Source organism: Lepidothrix coronata, unplaced genomic scaffold (assembly GCF_001604755.1).
Source record: "Lepidothrix coronata isolate B3197 unplaced genomic scaffold, Lepidothrix_coronata-1.0 Scaffold96, whole genome shotgun sequence".
Taxonomy (NCBI): domain Eukaryota; kingdom Metazoa; phylum Chordata; class Aves; order Passeriformes; family Pipridae; genus Lepidothrix; species Lepidothrix coronata.
The window spans coordinates 264,547-292,510 of record NW_016690276.1 but is presented as its reverse complement, the minus strand read 5'-3'; the positions used below and the strand labels follow the sequence as shown (position 1 = coordinate 292,510).

General features: G+C 37.1%; 1 protein-coding gene across 1 annotated transcript in view; it reads right to left on the bottom strand.

Annotated features, from left to right (window-relative positions):
- Window positions 1-27,964, bottom strand: part of LOC108500870 (glutamate receptor ionotropic, delta-2) — a gene marked incomplete at its 5' end in the record, with an annotated part of 287,748 nt that overhangs the window by 120,017 nt on the left and 139,767 nt on the right. Inside the window, 3 exons of the mRNA XM_017822214.1 lie at window positions 4,810-5,122; window positions 12,307-12,504; window positions 25,955-26,056. Of these exons, the coding sequence (XP_017677703.1) occupies window positions 4,810-5,122; window positions 12,307-12,504; window positions 25,955-26,056 (613 nt within the window). The remainder of the gene's footprint in view (window positions 1-4,809; window positions 5,123-12,306; window positions 12,505-25,954; window positions 26,057-27,964) is intronic.

The following is a 27,964-nucleotide window of genomic DNA, read 5'->3' as shown; positions in this document are numbered from 1 at the left end:
ATTATACAAAAAGAGTTGGGAATAACTATATATTGAACTTCTGTTTCTTAAATCATAGGTTTTCTCCAGTAATGGTGAGAGCAGAGAGATTCCTAGAGCATTTCATCACAAGAGCCCCTAGCAGGAAGCTAATAGATGGAGATTAAACTAGGTTCTCAGCAAGTATAAATTTTGCCATTGCAGCGAGTTGATTCACTTAATATCGATGAAGATTTTAGTAAAGTTTTAGAAACCCCAAGTTTCTTCTCCAAGACTGTTCATATGGCAGGTTCCCAATATTGGCAAGTTCTTTTTAGGGCAAAATTTGAGGGAATAACAACAATACCATGGTTGAAGAGAAGGCAAAATGTCGTTGTATAGAGTAGCACAAAAGTTAGAGCAAAGACTACATAATAAATCATTATTCATGTATCACTCAGACTCATTGAGGTAGGAAGGGATCTCTGAAGTCATCTTGCCCATGCACATCCTGCCCCAGCAGGGCCACCCAGAGCTGCTTGCCTAGGGTGGTGTCCAGATAGCTTTTGAGTAACTGCAAGGATAGAGACTCCACAACCTCATCAGACAGCATGCACCAGTGCATGGGGTTGTTCCTCCCCAGGGGCAGGACTTAGCACTTCTCTTTGTTTAACTTTGTTGAATACATATTAACAGAAGCCCGTGAAGGAGACAGGTCAATGGAGAAGAGCAGGAGAAGCAGGACCTGTGGGGTTAATGAGTGATATGCAAGCAGAATGCTACATCAATGGTGACCAGCAGCTGCAGTGTGAGACAAGCGGAGAAAAAAACCTGTGAGGAGGGGCTTGAGAAACCACGGGGAAATATAGAGTGAGAGAGATAGGAAACCCACTTGAAAAGGAAACTGTAACAACACTTTCTGTCCAACTGACAATAGGTAATTGTCATAAGAAGTGAAATACAGAGCTTTAGCCACTGTTTTCTAGGATAAACAAGTGGAAAAGAACAAATTCAGAAGCCGTGACACTAAATTTCAACACAAGTATAATCTTCCACAGTCTGAATCTACAAATTTGCTTCATCCTTTGACATAAATAGACAAGTTGGAGATAACAGATATTGTCTGAACTACTAATGTCTGAATGAGTACTTCAGAGTCAGAAGCATTTGTTTTTAATGTAATCCACGGCAGCATGGCCAAGATCACCTAAAAGTCTCTGCCTTCTTAGTGGTCACAGTATATTGCAGATTCAGCGGGTATATTGGGTGGTAGGCCAAAGCATTTCAAAGCACTGGTTACTCTTTTTTGGTTTTGTTTTGGTTTTTTTTCTTTTCTTAATGAAGGTCTGGAGTACAGAATAAGAAAAAAAACCACTTTGCAGTTTATACACTTTTATATTAATTGAGCCTCCCCAATTACACTGCGGCTTTATCCTCAAAATTGTCTCTTCTACTAAAAAAATCACATGTATCTTACAAAAGTAATGTGTATTATTTTGATCGATCTCTGTAATGATTGAACATCAAATATAAAGTGCAACTTAAAACATACATCTACAATACCAGAGTCTCAAAATGGTACTTAGACTGGTCATTGAAACATGAGGGGAAAAAAATGGAAGCCAAGTTCAAGACCTAAGTTTAAGTGATAGAAGTAGCAGTGACATTAGGTTTCACTCTACCTTTAAGGAAGCAACTAAAAATACTTAAATTTTGCAACTCAGTATGACAGTAATCACAGACCTGTCTTCAAAACCATTGGATTGATCTGTGTTGACTTTTGTCTATAGACAATGACACAGTATTTTTCTCTGGTGTTTCAAAAATTGCAAAAGGTTAAAACTTGTTAATAGAATTTGAACAGGACATCAGGGTAAAGGCTGAACAAAAATAAAAAGGGACACAGTGAGCTAAAGCTATTTGGTAACATATGCAGGTTTTAACTATTTCAGAAATAATGAGCAAAACAAATCCTTTTTGTTTCAGTCATAATAGGTTACGGGTTTCCTTAAAGAATTACTTGTATTGTTGCACCAGAGGCCTCTTATGTCTTCAGAGCCATGGCAGGTCTGGAGCCAGTTTGTGTTCTTGCAAATTTTTCCTCTAGCTAAAGGAAAGAAAGAGCAGATGACACCAGAAAGCACTTGCTAGTTCCAAACAGAGAATCCAGAACTATCAAAGCACTTGGTTCATGCTGCTTTGTTTCTGTCAGCACAGGATATAAAAGCATCTTTGGCGGTATGTTTTGATAACAGAAATGAGTACCTTGTCATGCTTTAAATCAGCAGCTGAAAGGCTTCTTAAGTGAACGTGACAGTATTTGAAATGTCCCATGCTGCCACACTTAAGATATGCCAATCACAATTAATAGCAACAGATTTGGTATTCCAAAACAAATAAAACCTGCAGAGTTTTTCTGCTAAATGAAGAGCTGATGAGTGAAAACAGAGGCAAAATTATGACAATAGTCAGTTACTCTGTCAATGAAAATTACTTTCATTTGTCTGTATTCACAAGGGTTAGTAAACAATAACGCTTCAGCTAATATAGTTTTTGTTATATTCAAATTGAATGTGAAATACAGGCTGACATTATAAATGGATCTCTTACACTTTTACAGTGGATTTCTGAGATCTTCTAAGCTTTTATGTTTAAATCAGTCTGTTTCATACATTTTCATATCAATTGATTACTAAATGTCTTTCAATTTTCCTTCTAGAAAATTAAGGACAGTACTGGGTGTTGTTTGAAGGAGAGATGTATCTATAGCTTTCCCTCACTCAGTAGGAGCCAAGGGAATGTTTTATATTACTCTAGTGGATTCTATAGAGATGTGTTGAAAATCCACTAAGTAGGGAGGTAAGATCTCTCTCTCTCTGTAAAAAATTGCTCTCACCCTCCAAGGTCTGTGAATTTCTTTTTCTGAAGTCCTACAACAGTTTCTGTGCTCCTAGATGCCATGCACCATCAGCAGGTTTTAATAATAATGAGTTGCACCTCATGTCCCTCTTACCACAAGAAGTGGATGCAGATTTCCTTAAATAAATTCTTTTTATTTCCTTTTTTTCCTTTTCTATTGAATTCTGCTTTTTTTGTCACCTCATCCCACTTACGTTCATCTAACTTCTTCCTCAAGTTCATGCTGAATTCAAGGTTTCCCTCTAAGCCCTCCTTAAGCAGTCATTTTCATTGACTGGTCAAAAAACCCTTTTTTTTGTAAGCTGACAATGTACTGAAGGGTTCCCTTATGGGCTACTACTCTGGATCTATGACTTAGGCAACTTCAGGACACCAAGCAACACAGGCTTACTTGGATAAACATAAGACAAACAATTCGGATAAGAATTGCTCGAATTGAAGTGTGTGATTAAACCAGCTTTGCCTCCTTTAAACCTTTGCTGGGCAGTCTCCTATAAAGCTTTTAAGGACTAATGTTGGGATTACAGCAGGGATGCTAAGGCTAATAAACCTATATAAAATGACTTGCATTCATGCAGTAAAGAAACTAATTCACAAGTTCTAACCTAACAGGAAGACAGATGTAAGGAGTCTCGTTCTGTAACAGACCAACTGCTGTCTCACAGTTGGATTCCCTAAACAGTTACACTGGGAATATTTTGGACAGAAAAAAACTTTATAAACCCACCCACATACATTAATAAAACTTCTGTAGCTCTCAGTTGGTTCTTAAGTCTTTGGTTGTATTAAAAAAAAAATTCACAACAAAAACATGAAACAATCTCTTCAGCTTTTCTCAGCTAGTCATCAGTGCTCAATGCAGGAGATAATTTCAAAAGTTTTGTCTCTAGGTTTATGTGAAAAACCTCAGCTTCAGCTTTTCTTCCTTTTTTTGGACAGTGACATTAATTTAGCTTTTTTCCCCTTTTAGGAGTTTCATACTTGATTTTCATGGATACCTTTACCTTTTACGGATGTCATCTGATTGTTTCTAACAGAGAACAATGTAATTCTAAAATTACAAATAATCTGGGAGTTTTGAAGCTGCAGTGGCCATGACTCTTTGTAGAGCAGATGCTCCGTGCAATTACAAATAGGTGTACCTGCAGTGCCAGTAGTGACTGATGAACAAAAACATGGATAAGCCAGAAGGCATTCGTTCTGTTTTGTTGTCAAGGTTTATTACCTAAATCTTCTTTGTTTTTATATTAAGCTGTGTTTTCTTATTCCATTTTGCATTACAACCCTAACTTGCAGACCAGAATTCTAAGCAGTATATACCCAGCCAAGATCTGAAGGCCCTAATGTATTTAGGACGCATGTTTAAAGTTCTGCCAGAAGTAGATTGTGAAGGACTTGGGAATATAAGTAGAATTGGGGAACACCCTGGGCTACACCAGATGCTAGAGAGGATTAAGAAAGCAGTCAGGAAGGCCAGAGAAGCTGGAGTCTAAACATTATAGAAAATAATTGAAATAAATCAGAAGCGGGATGAAAGAATATCAGGTACAATCAGACCATTTAGCAATGGTGACAAGTCTAATTCAAAATCCAAATGCTAGGGCATTTTCTATCTGACTGTGTAAGAACATAGCACTCATTAACAACGATAATTCTCCAGCAGATGATGAGAAATACCTTTTCTTTTTTTACCCAGAGAAAAATCACCTTTCTCTAATGACACAACAACAAATCACAACAAGCTAGCAGTAGTGCCCCGAACTTCTCATGATTCCCACACTTGGGCAGCGAAATATCTAGGAAACCTTTTAGCACAAGTGCTCCTGCTCCTTGTGGGCTGTGGGAGGGAGATAGGGAAAAGGAAGGTCTCTATAGCAATGGGGAGGGTATATAGGTTTTCTCTTGGAGGCAGAGTCTCCCTCTGTCTCTTACCTTGTTGCACAAAGGATCCATAAACAAACCACATGGAGTTGTAGAGAGTTGTAGATGTCATGGATCCCATCTGAAGGCGTGGGGGGTTGAGCCAATTCAAGAGGTAGACCAGTAGCCCTACTAAGAGCACAGTGCCAGCAATGCATGCCCACAGGGAGAGGTCAAATGGTGCCAAGCAGGCAAACATGTCCACTGTCTTCTCTGCCTTCCGAAGCAGCACGCCCACCGAGTAGTCCATGTAACGCGTTGTGAAGTCCACCACATTCTCCCTGTCGGGGGTGATGGTTAGGGCAGAGATCCCTATATCAGCTCTCTGAGGAGAGGGAGAGAGAACAACATGCATAAGTAGGAGCTACAGAAAAGATCTTTATTCCTCTGTGATTTAGCAGCTAAACTTATGGCTAAGCAGATGCCAAGATCAATGACTTCAGCATCACATATGTGAGCACAGAAACATGACTAAGGCTTGAACAGAATAGATATACCATGTGTCTCGGTTTCTACAAGTAAACCTCACTTGGTGGACTCTGGCACATCAGTTATCCATGTTTTTATTTTCCAAGAAATCAAAATACTACAAATACAGGTAATACCTGAAAGAAATCCACTTTTGGTCATTTTTGTCACTCTGGCTTACTAAAGCCATCAATGCAATTGTTGCAAAAGGCAGATTTTGTGTATAGCAGACCCAATCAGAGGAAATTAGTTGCCTGATAAAGCCATCTTGTATCCAATATTTTGATGATCTGATGATCATGACAAAGGGCTACTACACTAGGAGCACTTGAAATACTGTAAAACATCAATTTCGTCTGTAAAGTCTAAAGTGCAGAAGAGCAGACACTGCATGCAGTTCCTTTACTATTTATTCCTCTATATCCTCCTGACAAGCAATTTCTCCAGCAATGCCAACCTGTCCTGCAGCTACCTTCAACTTGCTTTGTGCCACTTACGTTTTTTGTGTAATTTAAAGAATCCATTTCTGATGAAAAGAGAATGAATAATATTCCTTGATCTAATCATAGTATTTCACAGCATGTATTAGATCTCCAGAGACACCAGGCACAATTACAGCAGGTGCTACTTTACTTTTCATGGGTACAATTAGAAGTGCAGTGAAAACAAGAAAGGTTATTTAAAGCAGACACATGGATACCATTTTAAAGAGCTCAAATACAGATCAATAAGACTGTGAATTCTAGATATTTTAATATGAAAAAGAGTACTTAAAATATTTAAACTGCTACTACTGTGACTTAATTCCTTTTTGTTCTACCTAAAGCAGTGTGGTCCTTTGGAAAGGGGTGAGGAGAGCACAGAGGCTTGAAAGTCAAATTTTATTAACTCTCTTGAATTTCTTTCTTCTTGCCCAAAGACGACAGAGATTACTAGTTCCTTAGAAATGTGATATGAAATACTGAGTGGGAAGGTATGGGGGCTAAAACTGATTAGAAAAATTTGTAAATCAACTGGGCTGTTTTAACGTGATGCGCAGAACACTCTGCAGCCCGTAGTAAAAACATACTTCTAATCACAGTGCACATAAGATTTCAGTTTAAATGATGTTAATTTAAGTTTATATTGATTGTTCATTGGATTGAGAAAGTGGCAGGAGATAGCTGGAGGCCTGATGATTTGGACAAAAAAGTGTTTGAAAATATTGATTTGCTTAAAAGCTATGAATTAGAGCTTCAGCTTTAATTTGTGTGTTATAAGTGTTGTAAGTGAAGTTGTGCTGATGAGCACAGCTGAAAGTATGGCTTCATGAAGTCACTTCATGTCCCTTCCTAACACATTTTTGTGAGTGATGATTTAACTGTCCTTTGCCCATGGGCAGCAGCAAACTCAGTCAGTAATTAGAATTGTCCATGGAAACATTCAGGTTATTTGAGTCTCCCTATCCTCTCACGATAAAACTTCTGGTCAACGAGTGACTCTAGTGATTCACAGTATCTGCTAACTGTCAAGTCTGAGCTCCAATGAGAAAATGTAAAGCAGTCAGCATTTGAACTGTTTTCCACAACTGTGACTATAGGTATGTTTTAAAATAATTTACAAATGTAAAAGTCCAATAATTGTCAAACAGGAAATTATTATTGTATTTAATGAATAGCATTAGTTTGGTTTTTTTCCGCTGAATGTATATCAAAAAGCAAAATGGGAATTCAGGGTTAAAAGAGGACATATGGAAACAAAAAGTCCTAGACTTATCCTCTGCTTCTTAAGTTTAGCTGGGTATCAATTATCAGCATGTTACTAAAATATTTCCCTACTGCACTAGATCACTGTGAGTTGCTAAATCAAGTTGCATTGTTGTAAGATGCTTAAAGATTCTCCACTGACAAGCGACATACACAGGATACTTTTACCAAATAATAGTTCACTGTATGACTAATAGAATTTTTTTCTGCTTCCTCCCCACCTTTTACAGTGAAACATATTTTTTTCCCCAATACATATTTCCTCAAATACATTGAGAAGCATTTCATGAAAAAAACAGACCATATGATATTTATGGAAATACTACTTCTAATTTGCATCTCTGGGAAGCAGTCTCTCTAAATTCCCTGGTGTTATGGTTCCACTCTGGTTATCAGCCAACAATGACAGGGAAACAATATTGTCCTAATGGAAATGTTGCACTTCCTTTGTTATATTGCAGCAACAATAGTGATATAATTATGTCTTGCTACTTTATATGTTACATATATAATTAAGGCTTTGAGATGACCTAATTGCAGCCTTCTGGTACCTGAAGGGAACCTACAAGAAAGACGGAGTGACAGGACAAGAGGGAATGGCTTCAAACTGAAAGAGAGTACTCCTCAATAGTACTTCTTAGTACTCCTGTGTTCAGTTGTTAAAGAAAAAAAAGCTACACTGAAATACGACAACTCATATTCTTAACTTACTAAATTGGGTCATAAACACCAGTGTACCAGAAAACTATATGTCTAGTACAAAACCAAGCTTAAGCTTCACTTGATATTTGATTTACTGATGGTGAGCATTCTTAATTACATATAGATTCTGTCAACTTGTTTCAAAATTGGAAGATGAAAAAAAAATTAAATGCTTGTCATTAACATGTCACATTGGATCAGAGAAGACATCAGTCTGAAGAAGTAAAGGTTCACTTAGTGCTTTTGAGATAGAAAGGCAAATGCATGCAATTATGTCAATATTTAGATATAAACCTGCCAATCTGAATTATAAACATGTATAGCTCTTCACTCACTCAGTTTTTACAGTGCCAAAATCAACCAACTATCATATGTCTTACACATTTCTCATGAATGAAACTATGACTTTTGAAATTGACTGAAAAAACAGCAGAGGGCATTGTTTTGCTCCGTGCGACCTGCTTAGGAATTTATATTTATCTTCCTTAGCAGCCGTTCTCCTGTGGCCACTGTAGAGCAACATTACCAGAATCAGAAAATCCAAAAGAAATGACCAAATGGGTGTGATAGCATTGTTACTGGTGTCAGAGAACCAGCTTATCAGCAAAGCCTAGAAATTCCTGAAGTGTCCCTACGCTACTGCTGAAGCAAGCACATCTCGTACACGTGGAAAACAATCTTCTGATGATTCCTGTAATTCATGATCAAGAACAGGGAAAATAAATGAATCTACTCTAAATTTCTCCTGTGAGGCCCTTCATTTTATCCATTTTCAATGTTAAATCAAGTTTCAAAAAGTGCTAGAAGCAATAAACCACAGTCCCACATGTTACACAGTTACTAATACGGACATGCAAAAACTAATCAGAGAGACATTGTTACTCAAGTTAACACACATATATCCAAATAAAAATCCTTTTACTCAGATATTATTTTTTTCTTCTCACTTTGTCCTCTCAATATGCTTGCTTCCTTTTTATGCTACTCCTCTTACTAAGATGCAATAGAAAAACAGCCTCATAAGAGGCTTCTACTTGGCTTTTTTTCTGTTTGGATGGACCTAAGCGGAATCAGGAAGTTTTCCCTATGCTGTTTGCTTCCTGAGGGCTCCTCCCTGGAAAAAAATCCTAGCAACCAAGGTAGCATGGTGAAATGCAGAAAGTCCAGAGTCATGCTGGAAAGCCTACTGCTCTTTCCCAGAAGCAGCATTAGCGACTTCTGTTGCCTGTCACACAGGCTTATCCCTTAGGCAACGTGGAGAGAGGGCAACTAAAGGAATTACTGCGAAAAGACACAGATAATTAACAGTAAGAGAAAGATTTGTGGTAAAGTGCTGCTCCTTTGAGATGGTTTTAGCCTCTCTACAAAAAGCTGCTGCTCTCTGAGCTAATTCTGCTGGTGAGATGAAGCTCTACAGGATGCAGTGAGAGCCCTGGTCATTTGACAGGAGAGGGAAAAGAGCACCACGTGCTTCTCTCAAGAAGCATTTATTCTCTGAAGATGACCTGGTTCAGGTGCTTAGCAAACAGAAAGCTTTACACAGCATGGCTACTTTCAGTTTATTTTGACAAGAAAAAGTGTATGGACCAAGTGTGTACCTAATATTGGTCTTGACAATCAAAGAAGGAGACGCTTGAATCAGTTTCCAAGTTCAAATTAAAGACCAGTTGCTTTGTTCTATTGATTCCAGCTCCTACTTTAACAGCCAACAGAAACCTTGTCTTCCAAGCTGAAACAGAGTGAACTTGGAGTAATGTCATGTCTGCAAAGCCAGCTGTAGACCCAGGGCATGTACTTGGCACAGCTGGGCTTCTACCCTGCCATCCAACTCAACCAGGGCTGCTGCAAACAAGTTCAGCCCAGGACTACTCTCACTGACACCAGAGCCTGTTGCATGCTGAAGATGGTTAATGCAAACAGTATATATGGACCTTGAACACAGAAATCATATGCTTGTTACAGAAATTGCTATTTCATATGGCACATCTTCTGTAGTGGCCACAGACACCTTTCTCAATGAGATGCTCTCTACAGTTGCCCTCTACAAGTACCTGAATGGAGGTTGTAGTAAGGTGGGGGTCGATCTCTTCTCTAAAGTAACAAGCAATAGGACAAGAGGAAATGGCCTCAAGCTGTGCTAGGTTTAGACTGGGTTTTAGGAAAACTTTATTCATTGAAGAGGTGAGCAAACATTGGAACAGGCTACTCAGGGAAGTGGTTGAGTCACCCTCCCTGAAGGTATTTAAAAGGCAAGTAGATGTGGCACTTTGGGACATGATTTTGGGATGGACTTGGCAATGCTGGGTTAACAGTGGGACTGGATGACCTTAAAGGTATTTTCTGATCTGAACGGTTCTATGATTCTATGCACACAAAAAGAGAAGGCAGCTATTTGCCATTACCTTGAGTGAGATTTGTCTTTTGTAGAACTCATTTCTGGCTGACACATTAACTAAAGAGCACTCCCACCGTTTCTGGAATTCCTCTACTTGTTGGCCAGACTACCTTGGTTGGGAAAACAAGGAAACACTGTGTTTCAAACAGGTTAGACCTTTCACTTAAAACTATTCTATGCTCTTTTGCTTCCCCTTATAAAGTTGCCAAGCAGACAGATATTTGAGTTCTGGGAGCAGAACTCGGTTCATAGTAAATAAGAAAGCCGCCTTTAAAGAACAGCTTGCACTTGGTAAGGGGTAGATATACACTGGCTGCTCGCCCAGAGGTTGTCTTTTGCCTTTAGAGGGACGGAGAATGGGAGAGAAGGACACAGTGAACTTTACTGTTAATTAATTCTCTAAGGGTAAGGAAGATGAAAAATGATACAATGACATAGTATTGGGAAAACACAGTTTTTGAATTCCAAATGCAGTTCCATTAACTCTTCATACTTTGTAACCATACAGAAAGATTTCATATTCATTAAGACTCATTTACAGAAAAATCAGACCAGATTACAGATTATAGCAAAATCAGACCAGATTACAGATTATAGCAAAATCAGACCAGACTGGTCAATCTGTTGCACTCATGACACTGATTTACAGATCTGGGTGGTTACCACCATAAGCAAGCTACTAGCATTATTTGAATCCCTACCTACCAAGGGGACAAGAATGCCATACATATTTTTCCAGTCAGCCGTTTCAGTTGTTATGAGTTTTGCCTTGTCAATCATTCATTGCAAATAAATAAAAAAAACATTCTAGGTCCACTTTCCTTTCCAGAGCCATCTAGGACTAAGATGCCTCTTAGCTTGTAGACTCATACAGTGATCTGCTGAGTACTGTAGAGAGTAGGGTGTAGTATAACATCAGATTTAGGAGCAGAAAAAATGGTTAAAAATAAATCAGTGGGTCATTGTGGTGTTACATCTCTTAATTAGATGAGGGATTTTTAGTTGTAAAGTTTAGAAGATGAAGGAAAATACACTTTTCTATGTGTTTCCAGCTTACCATCTACACAATTACACAATTTCTCCTTCCAGCTTCATAAGAACATAAGGAGATGGCAAAGGAAGTTTATTACTACAGTGTAGATGTATGAAATGTGCCATAGGTAAAGATTCCTGCTACTCAGGAAGGCAGAACAGGTTAAACTTATCACAGATTTTTAACCCATGGGGATAATACTTTATTTTTTTTATTATTATTTTTAATTTTATTTTCCAGCATTTTGCTGACTTTGAGCTGGGTCCTGTATCTGATCGTTTTGCTCCTTACTGTTTGCTGTGCTTATCAATTAAATTCTGCCTGCAGGTTTGGAAAAACACTTCTATAACCAATGTGTAAGTTATTTACATGAATATCTACTGCAGTAATTTAAAGAAACAAAACAAATGTAGGTTTCTATAGCTGTAAAAGCTGCCTCTCCATGTTAACTAAGAGCAAATAAAACACATATACTCATGGTACAAATGAGGCACCAGCAGAATAGAGTCTGCCTAACTTTTTCTCTCTCAATGGGAGAAACTGCAAGCAGACAGGATGTGAGGAGTGGGAAAAAAAAAAAGGAAAAACATTGCATATGAATTTGATTTAATTTATTTATGACCTAATATTGAACATTTAATGTAAAATTAAGTAGACTAAATGGTTTATTAATGACAGAATAGAGAATATATTACTCTTGATTCAAACATCTACATAATCTGTTATTATGTATCAATAAAACATTTTCTGTTGATTATATACTTTATGCATTCATCACCCCAACATTTTTCTAAGTGTTATACATTATTTATGTAATGTATTGCTAATTACTGCAACACCAATTCTTCCTCCTTTGAACAGCCTCTTCAACTCATTTGTGTTAGGTCTTGCCAAATTAATTAGGATGCTGTGCATCCCATTATTTGACTGCATTTAGAATTTACTTCGGTTGGAAAAAAGAGATTGCCTTGATTCTTATACAGTTACTAGCAAGTGCTATTTCCAGCTTTTTCTTTACTGCTCAGTGCACACTGTGAAATGCTGGCAACATGCAATGTACAAAATGCTATCAATGACAGTTATCAATGGCTGATAGAAACACAATATACCGTGTCTTGCTTAGCTTTATCACATGACCTTACTTAGTAAGTTATTAATAACCTTACCTTAAATACCAGTTCTCCTATCAGTCCGTTCCATGACCCATCATCCTGAGGACTCCCATATTTGTGATCCGGTGCAACATAAATTTCATACTTAAAGCCGAGGTAAGTAGCCAAGGCTTCCAACACATCTATTGAGAAGCCCTGATACTTCTTGGGTTTTCCCAGAACATTTTCAGACACCATGACAAAAGGCTCTTCCTAAACAGAAAACAGAGTTGGAAACTGTTAAGAGAGCAATTACATGCCACATTTGAGTGCTAAGGGTTTTTTTAAACTAAGGGAGGAACTATTCAAATATCATTTATACAAAACTTTCCTACAACACATTGTTAGCAGTGCTGCTCGCATTTTGTGAAATGTTATTTTGTTATGGATGTACTTCAACAGAGAAACTTTATTCTCTATTATGTATTTCAGAAGTAAATCTTCTGCTGTAACTTTACAACTGAAATGCTCTTTTGTAATGCCTTCTGACCACACTTACAGTTGGCAGCAGAGACATACACTCAGTATTGGGCCATAAATATGGAGAATTCTACAGTGCTGCCATCTTCCACTGGCTGGGCAAACACTGTATGTAGCACAACCATTCATTCATGTTGTAAGGAACAAAAAACATGGCAAAAAGGAAATACAGAAGGACATTGCTCTTTTCCTCTACTGTAATCTGAATCTGAATATAAGCCAGTTGACTTTAAACAGTTCTACCCAAAGAGAATCCATTTGATTAGTTTAGGGACAATCAATTATGGGAGCCAAGTTTGTCTATAAGAATGATTGGTGAATATTTACCCAAGAGATTACCATAATAAAGGATACAAATAGATACTGAAAGCTGTAATTCGTTGGTCAGATTTCCAAACAACATGATTTTCTTTTTATTTTCCTCAAGATCTGTAATAGTTTTCTCTATTTTGTTGTTAATATTTCTCATAAAATTTCCACCACTCTGTTATTTTTTCTATTGCATAATTATCCCTAGACACTCTCCTTCACTTCATTTTAAAATGATACACAAAAAGAGATCATATTTCTAAGCACAAACCCATAAATTTGCCATGGGTGAATTTCACTTCTCTTTGGTCTTTATTTTCTCTGAAAACACATCTGATCAAAGTAGAGCAAAAGTATTAAATCTTCCCCAAAAGCATGAAGGCACCGTAACACTTAGGTGTTTTTTTTTTTTTAAATATGCTTCATTTCATCCTTTCAGTTCTTTACATGGTGCTGTAATTTTGTATGAGTTTATCAGAAACATCTATTCTGAGGTGAAAAAAGGTTAGTTCTGACTTGTCATGGCTTGGCTAAGACAAGTACATGAAACTACTCCTTGACCACTTTATTCTAGTCTGCAAACCCCACAAGCATACAGAAGAAAACAGAATTGATTTTTTTGCAGTATTTGCGGCTCAAACTTTGATTGCATCTCAAGTGGCATTTTTGTTGGTGTTTAAATTATTTATTTCTTTATTACTCTATTAATCATCTCTGTCGAAAACTTTGAAGCCAAAGTACTTTTCACAAATTTTTCACTAATACTACACCTCACTAATATTTTCAGTTTGTTGGAATGTCTTTCCATATGAACAGGTATCACTGAATTGCGGGCAGGATGTTCTCAGAATAAGACTGTACTGGAAGGATGTTCTTTTTTGACTGCAGGAAATCCAGAAAACAAACCGATCCCAAACCAACCCCAAACCAACCCACGAACCCCCACCCTGACCAAAAAAACCCCAAAAAACCCCCAAAAAACCAAACAAAAAACCAGAAGGTGTGACTGTCTCAAGTTATTATTTCCTAGTTGTCAGATAGAATTGCTTTCTTTCATATTATCCAAGATCATTGAAATTGACTGAAAATGAAGGAGAGCAAATGCAAATTAATTTTTTAATTTTTCCAGTGCCCAGGTTCTGGGAACATTGAAGGAATTGAGACTAAGTTGATGAAAGCTTCTCCTAAATGAAAACACTGAGTGAATTTAGCTTTGCTGATCACCTGAATGAGATATTCCATAAATATAGACTCCAAATTATTGGAAAGAAATGTTTCTGCAAAAAATAAATATGGTAGTTTATCAATCTAAGCACACTATGCACAAAATTCTGAAGATTTGTATACAAAGGATGTTTTAGAAGTTGATAATTTTCATATTAGAAAGGATTAATTTCTATCACTTCTGGGTTATTTAGAAAATAGTTGCTCATAAACTGATTTTCTATTCAGTTAGTTAAAAAGCAATTGCTCATTCTACTGATGTAAAACACTGTTTAAAATGCAGTTTGCCACAACTAATACAGTCTTTTATTAAGCTATGTAATATTGTTTGCTGTTGAGAGATTTACCAAAAAACCCTCAATGTCCAGTGTTCTATATATAATGAAATATAAATAGTCAATCAACTTGATGCACAGCAACTAACTTTCCAATTTCTGTTGAAGCTTGGAGCAGAAAACTATTTAATCATATTCCAAACAAAACAAAACCAATCTACTGCTATGATTTCTTTGTGTGTGTGTGTGTAATTGCTTATATTTCTCAGAAGGCATCAAAAGATGACAAAAATATTTGTCTTGATTTTTCCCTCCATAAATGTTACAGGCTGAAACTATGCCAGTTGTCCTATTTTTTGCACTGGAAGGGTGATATGGGAGCTCCTACAGTTTTGCAAGATGGATGATCTGCCTCACTGGACCCCATAGGCATCGGATATATTTAGGGGGTGGTTTTGTATCCAACATCAATGGAGATCCTTTAAGAGAGGAGCTACTTTCACTCAACCTCACCTCCAACATGCCTCCCTGTCAACTGAACGCAGCACTACTAGGCCCACGGTAAGTGCTCCTTCTCAAAATAGCTCCACAGTTATCACTGTCTGGTTTGTTTTTGGGATCTAAGCTGTGCTGCCCTGACACGAAGGAGGATGGGTTTAAGACTCGATGGGTTTTACACAGCATTGTGGGTTAACCCTCGTGGACAGCTAAGCACCACATAGGCAATACTACCTTCAGCAAAATGCAAGTCAGCAGGAAACAGGTAAAGTTTATATTGGGTGAAGCTGTGCATATTGCCTTTTACAGCTGTAAGAGGACAAAGTTGGGTTTCAGAGGCGACTGTCCCCCTGAGCAAGAGAAACTGCAAAATGCTAGCAGACTAGCACATCTTAGGAAGGCTAAAGGCAGACCCAAGACTGCGGCAACATGACATAAAAAAAGGGAAAATGTTGGGAAAGATCACATGATAGTACAAGTAATTTGGAGAAGCAGCCCAAGAAAATGTTTGTCTCCATTAATTTGCTTATTATTACACGTTTTAAGGAAGAAGTCATACATTAAGACTGACATAGGTTAACAACATGCTACATATTAAAACTGTATATAATTTAACATCCTCCTCCCATGTGAGCAACTAATTACCTTCTTAGTCAATAGCTCAGCTGATGCTTGGCTCTTTTATTCAAGTAATTCTACTACTCAGCCATTACAAATACTCAGTTTTTGTCAGGTGAGCTGGTCCAGACAGATGTCAGCCAGAACAAGTGCTGGAGTAAGACTGCAAAAGCAGAAGTAAGGGAAGCACAAATAATATACCCTTTATGGTTTTGAGAATGATTAAGCAGCTCAGATATCTTACCCAAAACTATTTTCAGGTATTCAACACAATATTATTTGAGCACATTTCACAGACTAGGGTTTATAACTGAACTATGTGTTGAGTGAGAAGAGTTATCACCACCATTTTCTACCTGCAGAACTGAAATGCACAGATTTCATGACTTGCAGAGCTGAAAGTGATCTGATGGGTCAGGGACAAATGCTTTAACCATAGTCTGTTTTCCCTCTATCTTATTTTAATTCATTAAAACATTTGTTCTTACATATGTTCTGGTGAACCATGAGTGTAAGAGCAGGAAAAACAATAGTGGAAAGCATGAAGAAGAAAGAACAAAGGAAGGGGGGATCCAAAAACGAGGTGTCTAGGCACAGGGAGAGAAAAGTCTTACTCTTGAAAGGACTTCTTGCCAGGGTAAAACTACAAGTGGACAACACAGATTTTAGGGTGCCCTAGTCCAGGGAGAAATGATAGCAGGGAAACATAGGTACAAGAAGGAAGGTCACACGTCCAAACTCCAGCCCTCAACCCCTGTCCTGAACTTCACATAGTGGGAAGTAAATGGTAGAGAATTTATTTTTGTTTTATTTTAAATGTATCAGTGAAAATCAGAGATTGATAGTACAGAGCTTGGAGCAGTCTAGATTCAAGATAAGTAGAAGGAAATTCTGCACTTCACTGCTTTTTCCAACAAGATAAAGGGCTAACAGTTTTGCCTATTCAGGACTTAGGTTCTGGTGCATATACAAATGAAGTAACTCAAGGTTTGCTAGTGCTTCAAGAATCTAAGATTAGGAGTACAAAATATAGTTTTTATTTAGTCTGATGAAATTCTCAGACATACCAATAATTAGGATAAAATAGCTGATCTGCAGTAATCTTTTTATATCCTTTACTAGACCACCTAATAAAGTTAAAAATAAGAAAGAACAGAAAAGCTTTTGGGCAGACAAGACCTTCATGTTTGAAAAAAGACAGAGCAATACTGAAGCTAAATAGCAGAAAAGAACAATTAGGGTGAATTTAACTTAGTTATGTTAATTAATTAGACAATCAAAGAGAAACATTTGTTTGTAGCTGTGCTACAGATGTGGATGATAAAGTCAAGCAATAAATTCAGGCCTTAGAGGCGGCAGGGAGGGAGAACAAGAGAATGATTGCTTTTCAGGAGTTCAGGGACAACTTACATGTAGGGTAAATTATATCCCTAAATCCAGTGTCTCTATTTGGGATGATTTTTAGTCAATAGAATAGTGACTTTAAATTCCAAGCTTTAATAGTAATCTTTTAATTCCTCAATGAAAATCAGGTTTAGGAGGTTCAGTGTTTTTGTATAGATTCTCTCTTTTTTGACAGTTACAGAAAACTTTTTTTAAAGAACAGAAAAAGCACCACTCAGACCTTAAACACAGCACCCCGGCTGAATATGTGAGAGGAACAAAAAGTTAAATTCAGTGGCCTGTTTACAACGAAGTGGTTGTCTTAGCCCAACTGTTAATGATTTTATGTTTACGCCACTTCATTAGGAGAGTACTGAATGGGCACCAAGGCAGATTTTCTCTGCAATTATGAGGGTGGATTCTATGGCTTTAAGTTGATACTTCAGGATAGAAATTATATGGAGCTAGGACATACTGCTGTGTTGTACTCATTTATGAGGGTCTTATACTTGCTCTAAATATAAAAATGCTAAAAAAAAATGCTAGAATGTACTTTACAAATGGAAAAGCAAAAGCAAAACAGAATGTTTTGAATTATTTTCCTGCTCAGCTGTATTCTCCTTGTCCCTTAGCACAGACAGAAAAACTTCCTAGCCAGAAGGCTTTACAGAAAATATTAAGTGAAGAAAAAGTTACTTGCATTTGAGGTCAGAGGAACTGATCGCTGCTGGGATTTACAACACAAATTGGAACCTTATATGCTTCTACTGTGTTTGGAAAAATACCGTGTTCAATTTGGGCCCCCCACATCAAGAAAGACATTGCAGTGCTGGAGTGTGTCCAGAGAAGGGCAACAGAGCTGGTGAAGGGTCTGGAGCGCGAGTCCTATGAGGAGCAGCTGAGGGAGCTGGGGTTGTTCAGCCTGAAGAAAAGGAGACTCAGGGGGACATTATCACTCTCTACAATGATCTGAAAGGAGGTTGTGGCAAGGTGGGCATCAGCCTCTTCTCCCAAGAAACAAGAGGAAATGGCCTCAAATTGTACCAGGAGCAGATTGCATTGGATATTAGGAAAGATTTCTCCACTTCAAGGGTTGTCAAACATTGGAACAGGCTGCCCAGGGAAATGGTTGAGTCACCATCACTGGAGGTATTTAAAAGACATGTAGATGTGGCACTTCAGGACTTGATTTAGCAGACGACTTGGGAGTGCTGGGTTAATGGTTGGGCCTGATGAACTCAGAGGTCTTTTCCAACATAAATGATTCTATGATTCTATGAAGAGAGTTTTGAAATTAGGTAATTATAGAGGTGGTTAGAATTCATAAAGCATATGAAAATGACCTCTATGTCTACTCATCAGAAATTTCTGAACACACTGGAATATAATACTTTAATATTGACACTCTGTATTCATTAAATAGGATTCTGCATTCATTAAATTTTCCATTTTTTCTCTACTGAAAATAGAGAGAGAGAAAAAAACCAGAAGCAAGAAATGAAGCTCACTTGTGGGCAAGACTGTCAATCTGAGCTTGACACTGACTCTAGAAACAGTGGACAGGCACATTAAATGATTTACATAGCCCAAGCAGAGCTTTGGCAATCTCAGGAAGTAAATAGTCATTGTGACACTTTAAAAATTCCTATTACCTGCAAAGGCTAAGAAACTGCTCCTAAAACTGAAATTCACTCTTATTACTAGATAACTTTCTTCCAGTGGCTGCTGGATGACTAAGCACAGTCATTATAACCAACAAGAAGTCTCATAAACCATAACCAAAACATTTTCAAGCACAGGATGCTATTGTCATGGTGTTAGCTTTAATCTCCTTTTCCTTGACTTATAAAATAATTACACCTCCCTCCTTTTAAATATTAGCCATTTCGCATTTCCTTACCCAAAAGATTTCAGTGAACTATGCAGCCCCAAATACTTAATTTCCTCAAGTGTTTTATTGACCACTGTGTTGGGGATTTTCTTTGGATAAGAACAGCCAAGCAGCTTGTTATTTTTTAATTGAACAGCAATGTACATAACTTCATGTTAGAATCAATGACCAAAATTTAATTAAAACATTTCACTCTCTCATTACAGAAATTCTCCCACTAGCAAGTTATAAAAGTTGCTGCAATGCACAACGCAACCTCCTGTCCTTAATGACACTAAAGCAAAGATGAAGGTTTCAAATCTAAAAAATCTTGCATAATTAAATACTACTCATTCAATATACTGTTGTGCCAATGGGCTGTGTAACAGTATTGGCACCGAAAATCACTGTTCTCAGATCCTGTGCTTTTCAAACTGATTAGAAAGCTCGTTGTACTAACAGAAAAGTTGCTTTGTCTGCAGCAAGAAGCTAGTTCACATCCCAGAAACTGAATACAATATTGAGGGTATTTTACATGTGGCCTTTATCTACCAGTATTCTTATGCACATGCATCATCTGTCACTTTTTTGATGATAGTTTTAAGGTCATCTTCAACAAGACATGAAGTTTGTTCTTTCAGTGGCAATACTTTAAACAGTAGCTTTTTCTCCTGAATGAAATGGTAATTTCTGACTTTATTATGCTCTTTAGTTTAGAGCTATTTAGAAGAAACAAACAAAAAATGTTAGCCCCTCATTCCCAATTCCTCCCATTGCCCTGCAATGGGAATAAGACATCTTTCAAAGCAATCTATGGCAATGGTCTATTAAGATGCTGCCAAGCTTTGTGTATTGATTTTAATTCACAATAACTTAATTCAGGTAATAGCTCTTTCTGAACCATGATAGTTATATGATAGGAATATGGATTGAGATTGGAATTGATTGGAATGTTTCAGAGTATGTCTGAACAGAACGATGGTAGCTTTAATGTAGCTAGTTTGGGTACTTGAATTAACAAGAGTGTAGTATGGGTATATTAACCTGCTGGGAACTGCATTATACCTCTTCCAGCAGCCTTGTAAGAGGTCCTATTCATAAGGAACTCTGTCATGCAGTTCACCTCCTTTTCTATCTTGCATAGTATGGAAGGATAACTACAATCAGAGTAAGAACCTCTTTCTTTTTAAAAGTCAGATTTCCTGTGTGTTCTGTGAACTATACGAATTGCTCTGGAGTACAAATATGCCCAGAGCAGAAGGGTAAAGGTCAGTGAGAAGATAAGAGCTAAGGAGCCCTGAGAGGTAGCCCCTGACATATAGATGAGTTAAAAACTAGTCCTACTAGGTTTTGCATTGCACCTACCTTGCTGTCAAGCTGTGTCCCCAGCCAGGTCCCAAAACACTTGAATTGCTTGATATTCACTTCATCTAGTACATAGTACCTGCTACTTTAGAGAAATGGATTGCACATAAACCAGCTATTAAAAAAGGCCTGTGCCCAGTCAAGAGCAATTTAAATTTGGCCCTTGTACAGGTGTAGTGGGGGGAAGAGTTGTAGAAAGACAGGCTCTGTCTCTATCAAGAAATATTAGTTTCTGCTGCTATAGTAATGATTTCAATTATAACTGTTTTGAGGAAATCTCATCATAGTACAGTACCACTTGAGAAAAAAAAAAAAAGTAAGTATTTTCCAAGAGAAACCCAAATTCAGATGTTTGCAGAGAAAAATTGAAAGGGAGTACTAGAGGGGGAGGAGGCTACCCACACCAAATTTCTGGCAAAGCAAGGAATATCTAATCAAGGCACACATTGCCCTGATAGGTCCTTGTGCACCAGTTAGGGTGCTCAGTTATCAACACTGAACAGTTACAAGAGAACAGCTTAAATGGCTCCTGTCCTCATTTTCTACTTAGTAAAGTAACCTTAAACAGGAGTGGCAATCCTCAGAAGAGAAGTAGGGCAGATGGCTGAGAATAGGATGCAATTCAGGAATCTTATTTTTTTCTATCTCTATTTATGGGTCATCATTTTCAGCCCAAGGAAGAAATGCACAAATTCCAATCCTCTCTGCTTCTTTGTTTTAATACTGTCACTTTCTCTGCAATGATAAACCAAACTTTTTAGGAGGGCCTTTTTGCACTACGACAAGAGGTAGGGTTTTAAGCCAAAAGAAGGTAGATTCAGACCAGATATAAGTAAGAAATATTTTATAATGAAGGTGGTGAAACACTGGAACAGGTTGCTCAGAGAGGTGGTGGATGCCCCATCCCTGGAAACATTCAAGATCAGGTTGGATGGAGCTCTGAGAAACTTGGCCTGTTTGAAGATTCCCCTGCTCATTGCAGGGGGATTGGACTAGATGGCCTCCCTCCCAACCCAAACTGTTCTATGAGTCTATGTTTCTATTCCATATTAAAGGCTCAATTTTTTTCATAGTATATTAAATACATTGATGTGCATGTAACATTGGCAGGCTATCTGCATATATGGAGGGGAAGAGTATGGCCAAGTAATTTTGAAATATTTTAACTATAGCACACATGGTATATACTAAATGGTATATACACAATATATAAAAAATACATTGCTAAGTTATAGTATATAGGGATTTTATGGCAGACTCCAGATACAATAAACTACATCACGCGGCTTTTCTGACATTCAAACTCCAGTGCATAAATCAAAAAAGGATTTACCCCTTTCAGGTAAATGAGTGAAATATGTATGCACAAAACACGTACCACATACCACAACTGATGAAGACAGCCAGGTAATGTTTCTTAACCTTACCACCTCCTGAGGCATTTCTGCTGCCATAAGAAAGTCACTATGGGGCACTATAGTCCAATATACCAATAAGGATGATAACACAGAGCAATATATAATTTAATTAAAATTATTTTTCTTAAAAGATTATAGGCACTGGTTCAGAGAAAGCACAGCCTGATGGGATGAAAAAGTCTTTACAGAAGTCTACACCATTCAGTTGTGAAAATGGGGAATGGGATCAGGACTACATGAGAAAAGTGATCACCAAAAAAAAGGGAGAAAGTAGAAGAGGCATATCTATATTCTACACTATTATAAAATATTTATTCAATATTTTATGAGGTATCCTGCACATAATCTTTGCTGCAGTTGATCTTTATTTTAAAGTCATTCACTGATGTTTTAGTCCTGCCATTTTTTATCCTTTATCACTTTTTGACTGTTTGTTCCTCTGTATATGCTTACATTGTCTTTTTTCATCTTTCTTATGCCTGTCCTTTTCCCAATCACCCTGAAAGCTACTCCAGCTTCTTTTTTTTACTTTATTTAAACCAGAGTTGGAAGTCAAATCCCAAAACAATTTCAGCTTTTAAAACCAGGCCTCAGTTTCATAGCTTACTTTTCATCTTCTCTCTGAGTGGTAAGTTCAATAGAAAAAGGTACAGAAGATGCACACCGCCTGCCAGCTCATGTCCCTAAAGACATTGTCTGCTTTCAAGTTTCTTTTTTCCTAATCTGGGCAACAAATGCTCATGAATTTAATGCCAACTACTGAGAATTGAACTAGTCCACATATGATAACATTTTCCATGGTGCAAATGATGGTGGTTTTTGTTTCTTTCGGTTTTCTTTTTGCTATGCTTATCTACCTTTTTGCCAGTCCTCTCACTACATCATGTCTCACAGTGCCCACCTGGAGTCAAAGGTACCAAAATGCAGCTTCATGCAAGTAACCTATAGGTAATAACTCTCAACAAATAGTGAATAGGGATGTATGGCAAAGAATAATTCAGCATGGTTTGCTATTATCTTTCTTTCCTTCACACTATCTGTGTTTTTAGAACCCTCCAGATATGAAAATACATTCCTGGTTGGGAGCTGCATCAAATTTTCATGAAAAGTCACAAATATCTTTTGCACCATTAGGATATTATACTTTATGCCTTTTCAGAAAAGGCTCTGTACTTTTCAGTCAAGGTGTTAATGCCTTAAAATGGGTCAAACTTTTGCTGTTTTTGAATAACAGGGGCTTTTTTAGAAACACGATTTTGCAAATACCTGCTGGCCTATTCATTGTCAAACAGGACAAATCTCATTCCATTTCTAATGGTTTATCATTCATATGAATAATTCATTAATTGTCACAGCTAGTAAAAGGATATTATGAGAATATCTGCTGTATTCTAGGTGTCTTTCAATAAAAGTGAACAGCTGAAAAAGATGAAGATAAACTGAAATTACCAAAATGGATTTATAGCTAAATTTTTTCTGGGCAATTGTTCATTCAAGACACTCTGAATTTGTTTGGAACTATTATGCTGACCTTTGATTGAGCTACATTTCAGAAACTCAGATTACATTTCAGAAATTCACCAGCAAGTCACTTGAACTCAAGAGCAACTTGTCAAACAGAAAGTTCAAACTTCAGCTGCATATGTGGAAGCAGTCCAAGACAGAGACATCTGATATTTAAGTAAGACAAAATAAACCTTTTCTAGAAGTGTGGAAAGTGCAATACTAATCCAACTCAGATTCAAATGTTGAATCACATGTACACCAACATGACTATAGTTCCCCTCAGAATAAACCACACAGAAATATTTTTATTACTATTTTTGCAAAGGGGAGAAGTCATATTAACTGCAGAGGAGTCAGGATTCCTTACCGAATGAAACCAGATGATTTCCAATTTGGGGCCATACTGTATTCTGTCATATTCAGAAACAGATTATGTTTTGGATCTGCAGATACGTAGCCCATAATTACTAAATTTATCTGGGGAGATGGATGCGGATGATGGGAATTGTTCAGCACTTGCTTATTGAAAGACTGCTTTGGGAAATTAGTCACAATCATTTATCATTTTCAGATTCCAGAATGTTTCATTTCATAGTGAGTATAATGCAGTATAAACCCAGGTGTTGCAATTTGCTATCCTCTCAAATTCTACTGCAATTTTTAGAACAAGTCCTTCTCAACCTGAAGGCATAACAAAATGAAATTGGAAAAGAAGGGTTGCTATCCAGAAAGACATGAGAGATTTGAAGTGTTAACAGAAAAAATAACAAATTATTTTTAAGTTCTCAAATCTCAACGAAAAAGAAACCTATGGATATTCAAAGGTATTATCTGATTTTAACACAAGCTTTCCTGTTTCTCCAGATCAAAATCATACTGTTAGAAACTGGTAGACTTAATAACAATAACTAATCATTCATAGTCTGTATAGATTCTTGTAATATAAATATATTGACTTAATTGAAGAACTGGGAGAAAGATGAAAAAGAAAGCATAATAAAGATAAACAGTAAAATAAAGTTAACTGGTGAAATCCCTCCTGCACTCATGTCAAAGGCAAAATCACACATCTTCATCACACAGGTAAAATATAAATCTTTAGTTTTGTCCAGTTTTGTCCTATCCAGCACATATAAAACTAGTGAGGAGACTGAACTGCCATGTGCTCTGTGTTGAAATTAAAATGTTTGTCTTTATTGTTAACATTAATATTTACTATATTAATACAGTATATTATTATTTATTATCCTATCAGCATAACTAATTACTTTTTTCTATCTTTGCAAGTTGCTAAATATTCATGCTATAATGACTTTGAAAGAAGAATGCTCTCTGGCAAGCTAACTAAAATAACTGGGGATAAATCAGTAAGAGTGGAGAGAGAGGGAAGAAGAAGAACCAAAAAAATTCCAAGATCCTAATTTGAATTTATTTTTCTATGCAACATCCGCAGATGATTTTTGTCAACAGTACATAATTATACTGAATCAATTAATATAAGTATCACGCAAAACAAAGACCAGCCACTGCCCCCATGATAGTATTTTGATGAACATGCAATGCTCACCCCTAACTACTTTTTCTGTGCATTCATCCCTCTTATTTGGTTGTTTTTTTTGTTGTGGTGGTTTGGTTTGGTGTTGTTTTGGGGTTTTTGGAGTTTTTTGTTTATTTGTTTGTTTGGCTGGTTTGTTTTGTCTTGGAGATATTATCACAGGAAGTTCTTTAGTATACTAAATGCCATAAACAGACTAGGCACCCTGACAGATAATAGCTTTTAAAGGCCCATAAAATAACTGGAGGGGTACAAAACTGCTCTGGTGGTTTCACATCCCTGACTGAGCCTCTTCCTTCATTGTGAATTGTCAGCAATGCAAACCGTGAAAACTCATCCTGTTCTTTATAAGCAAGCGGTCAGGCCCTCAGACACTGAACTGGAACTTAAAAAGAGGAGCAGACAGTATCAAAAGGGAAATAACTCAATATAACCTTTACAGTTCTGCAGCCCTGAGTCAAATTTGTATTTGGGCATTGTTCTAAAGAGAGATAAAAATGTCTCATATTAATTCCTTCTTCTTTCTTTGTTATGTTTTTCCACTCTAACAACTCCTCGAGCAACCAAAGTTTATGGCAGGGAAAACACTGGCCTCATAACATGAAGTGCTTTCCTCTTCTGGCAGACATTGTCTGTTCAGTTTTAAACCAAGAACTTTACTGCAGCTGCTAAATGCAGGATGTCCACAAAGGGGATGAACCTGGCTGAAGAAAAGCCAGGAGGAGACAGTATATGTTTTACCAAACTTATGTTACTCACCTTAATTTGACCTTGAATATTTTCCAAGTGCAACAACTTGTTTCATACTGTACTCAGTTTGGCAAGGTAATTGGAATGGAATCATTTAGAGTTTCAGCTAGGTAACTTTAGCTAACAGGGCAGTTGAAGTTGCCCTTTATCAGTTCACACATTTGTGTTAACTAATTTAGAATGTATTTGTGGAAGAAACGGGTTCTAATGTGTTTGATTCACTCTGAAATGAGCTGTACTGAAAAATAATTTTATTTTGTGGAAAATACTTCATTGTTCCGGTATTGATAAGCTTAAGTTGGACACTCCAACACCAACTAATTTCTTGGTAGAATGGTGTACTTAATAAAAAGATGAGGCAAGAGGAAGAAAATACATTTTTACTAGTGCAAAAAGCTGAGGATCTGCTTACCAGCACTGTCACCACACGCAGAACCACTCCTCGCATGTTATTCTCCAACTTTCTGTCTGTTAGTGACCCATTCAGACCAGTGACAGGATTCCAGCAGCCGAGCTAAAAGGGAAAACATAAATAATTTCCTCATTGCCCATAAAAGTTTGCTAATCATTCCTCTTAGGTGGCTTTAAGCAGAAACATATGTAATAAACAGAACCACCCTCTGGAATCAAGGGGATGGAAAACCAGGGAAGAGCCTGTGTGCAGATTAATCTTTAAATTGAAAATTAAGCAATTAGAGATATCAGTTTGCACTTTTAAATACCAGTGTGCAATGGATGACAGTATCCAGGATTTGGGGTTATATGCATTGCTTTAGAACAGCTCAGGAAGGACTTCTACATTACTGAAAAACATTTAAAAAGTACTATGGCTGTAACAATACTTCTACCTTACTTTCAGTTAAACATTAATGAAAGAAATAATAGCTACCATAATTTTAGCATGCTGTCAGCTTCAGCCCATCTTTCCTAGTGGAACTCTGACAGAAGGAATTACACTAGTTTTAATTAAAGCTTATACTACTACTAATTGCTAATGAAACAGCGGTGATTTAAATCCAGGTTAAAAACGACATTTAAAGATGACTGAAAGATCATCGGATAAGCACATCACAATATTGAGAAAGAAATGCAATAGATAATGCAGAAAAGAAATTCAGCTATGGCATTGTTTGCATTGGTGTTATAGTATTTCTTGGGCTTCTGTCAATGGAAGCTTTTGCTCAGGAATCTCTTTAACTGTCTTTCAATCTGAGCTTAGTAGATAGTGACTTGTAATTTAGCTTTTCTGAAAACATAACTTGCCTACATTTTTATATGTTGATTGATGCTTATCTTGGGTACAGAGAAACAAATCCATCAAACACATATCCCTTAGCATCACATACAAACATAACCAGTTTTGGTTTTGAAATTCATTACCCCACTCAGCTGGCCTGTACAGTTACCAATGTTAAATCCAAAACCTAAAAGAAAGACAATGACTGACTTCAGAGGACTTTGAAGCAGACTCTTAATTATGGCCAGTGCCTGTGTAAAGCTGTTACACAGCCAAAGAAATAGACACCTGCAAGTACAAGTTCTTGCTCTGAATTGCCTTCTCCATGGACGTTGCATGAAGTCTTTCCAGGGATGCTCATCCTCTGACTCAGGTAGCTACCCTAAGCCTCTAAACCCAGGTGGTTTTCATGTCCCTATTTAAAGGAACAAACGGTCTTGCTCCCTCTGAAAAACCAAGATTGACATCAGCAGGTTCCTACTGAGTCCAAGTAGCCTCTACTAAGACTACTCTCTTGGAGAATTCAATCCTGTAGAGAAATATAAACTGTAAAAAATCTAAAACATTCATGCAATTTGACACAGAGTCATAGAAATGGCAATCGCAAAACATCTGAAAGGGTCTGTAAAGAAGGGGACTACCTTTGCTGACTGTGCTAGAACAGAAATTTACAGAAACCATTATTTTCAGTTCTTCATGTGAAAAGTCTCTCTATATGTGTTTCACAGATCTTTCAAAGTGAAACAGAAAACAAGGAACAAACTTCAAGTAAACATATTTAACAATTTCATAAATGGATAATTTGAAGTATTTGTTTTCTTCAATACAGTCATTACTTTAGAGCAACTTCCAAATTTTTTAATTTCAATATATTCATATAAATTCTTTGAAGATACCACCTTAAGAAATGAGTGTCTCAAAAAGTATAGAACACAAGCTTTCTGCAGTGATATAGAAGTTAGGTTTGACTCAATGATCTCAAGAGTCTTTTCCAATTTAAATGATTTCATAATTCTATGTAACTCAAAAGAAGATGGCCTTAAAACAATGAAGTAATTTCTCTCTGCCATTTTCAGAAGCACTCAGAGCTGTCCTAATTCTCGCCATTTTGAAGGCAAGGTTATACTACAGTCAGGGAATGAGCAAGGATAATGATGAGTAATAACTGAATCAAGGATCGACTAG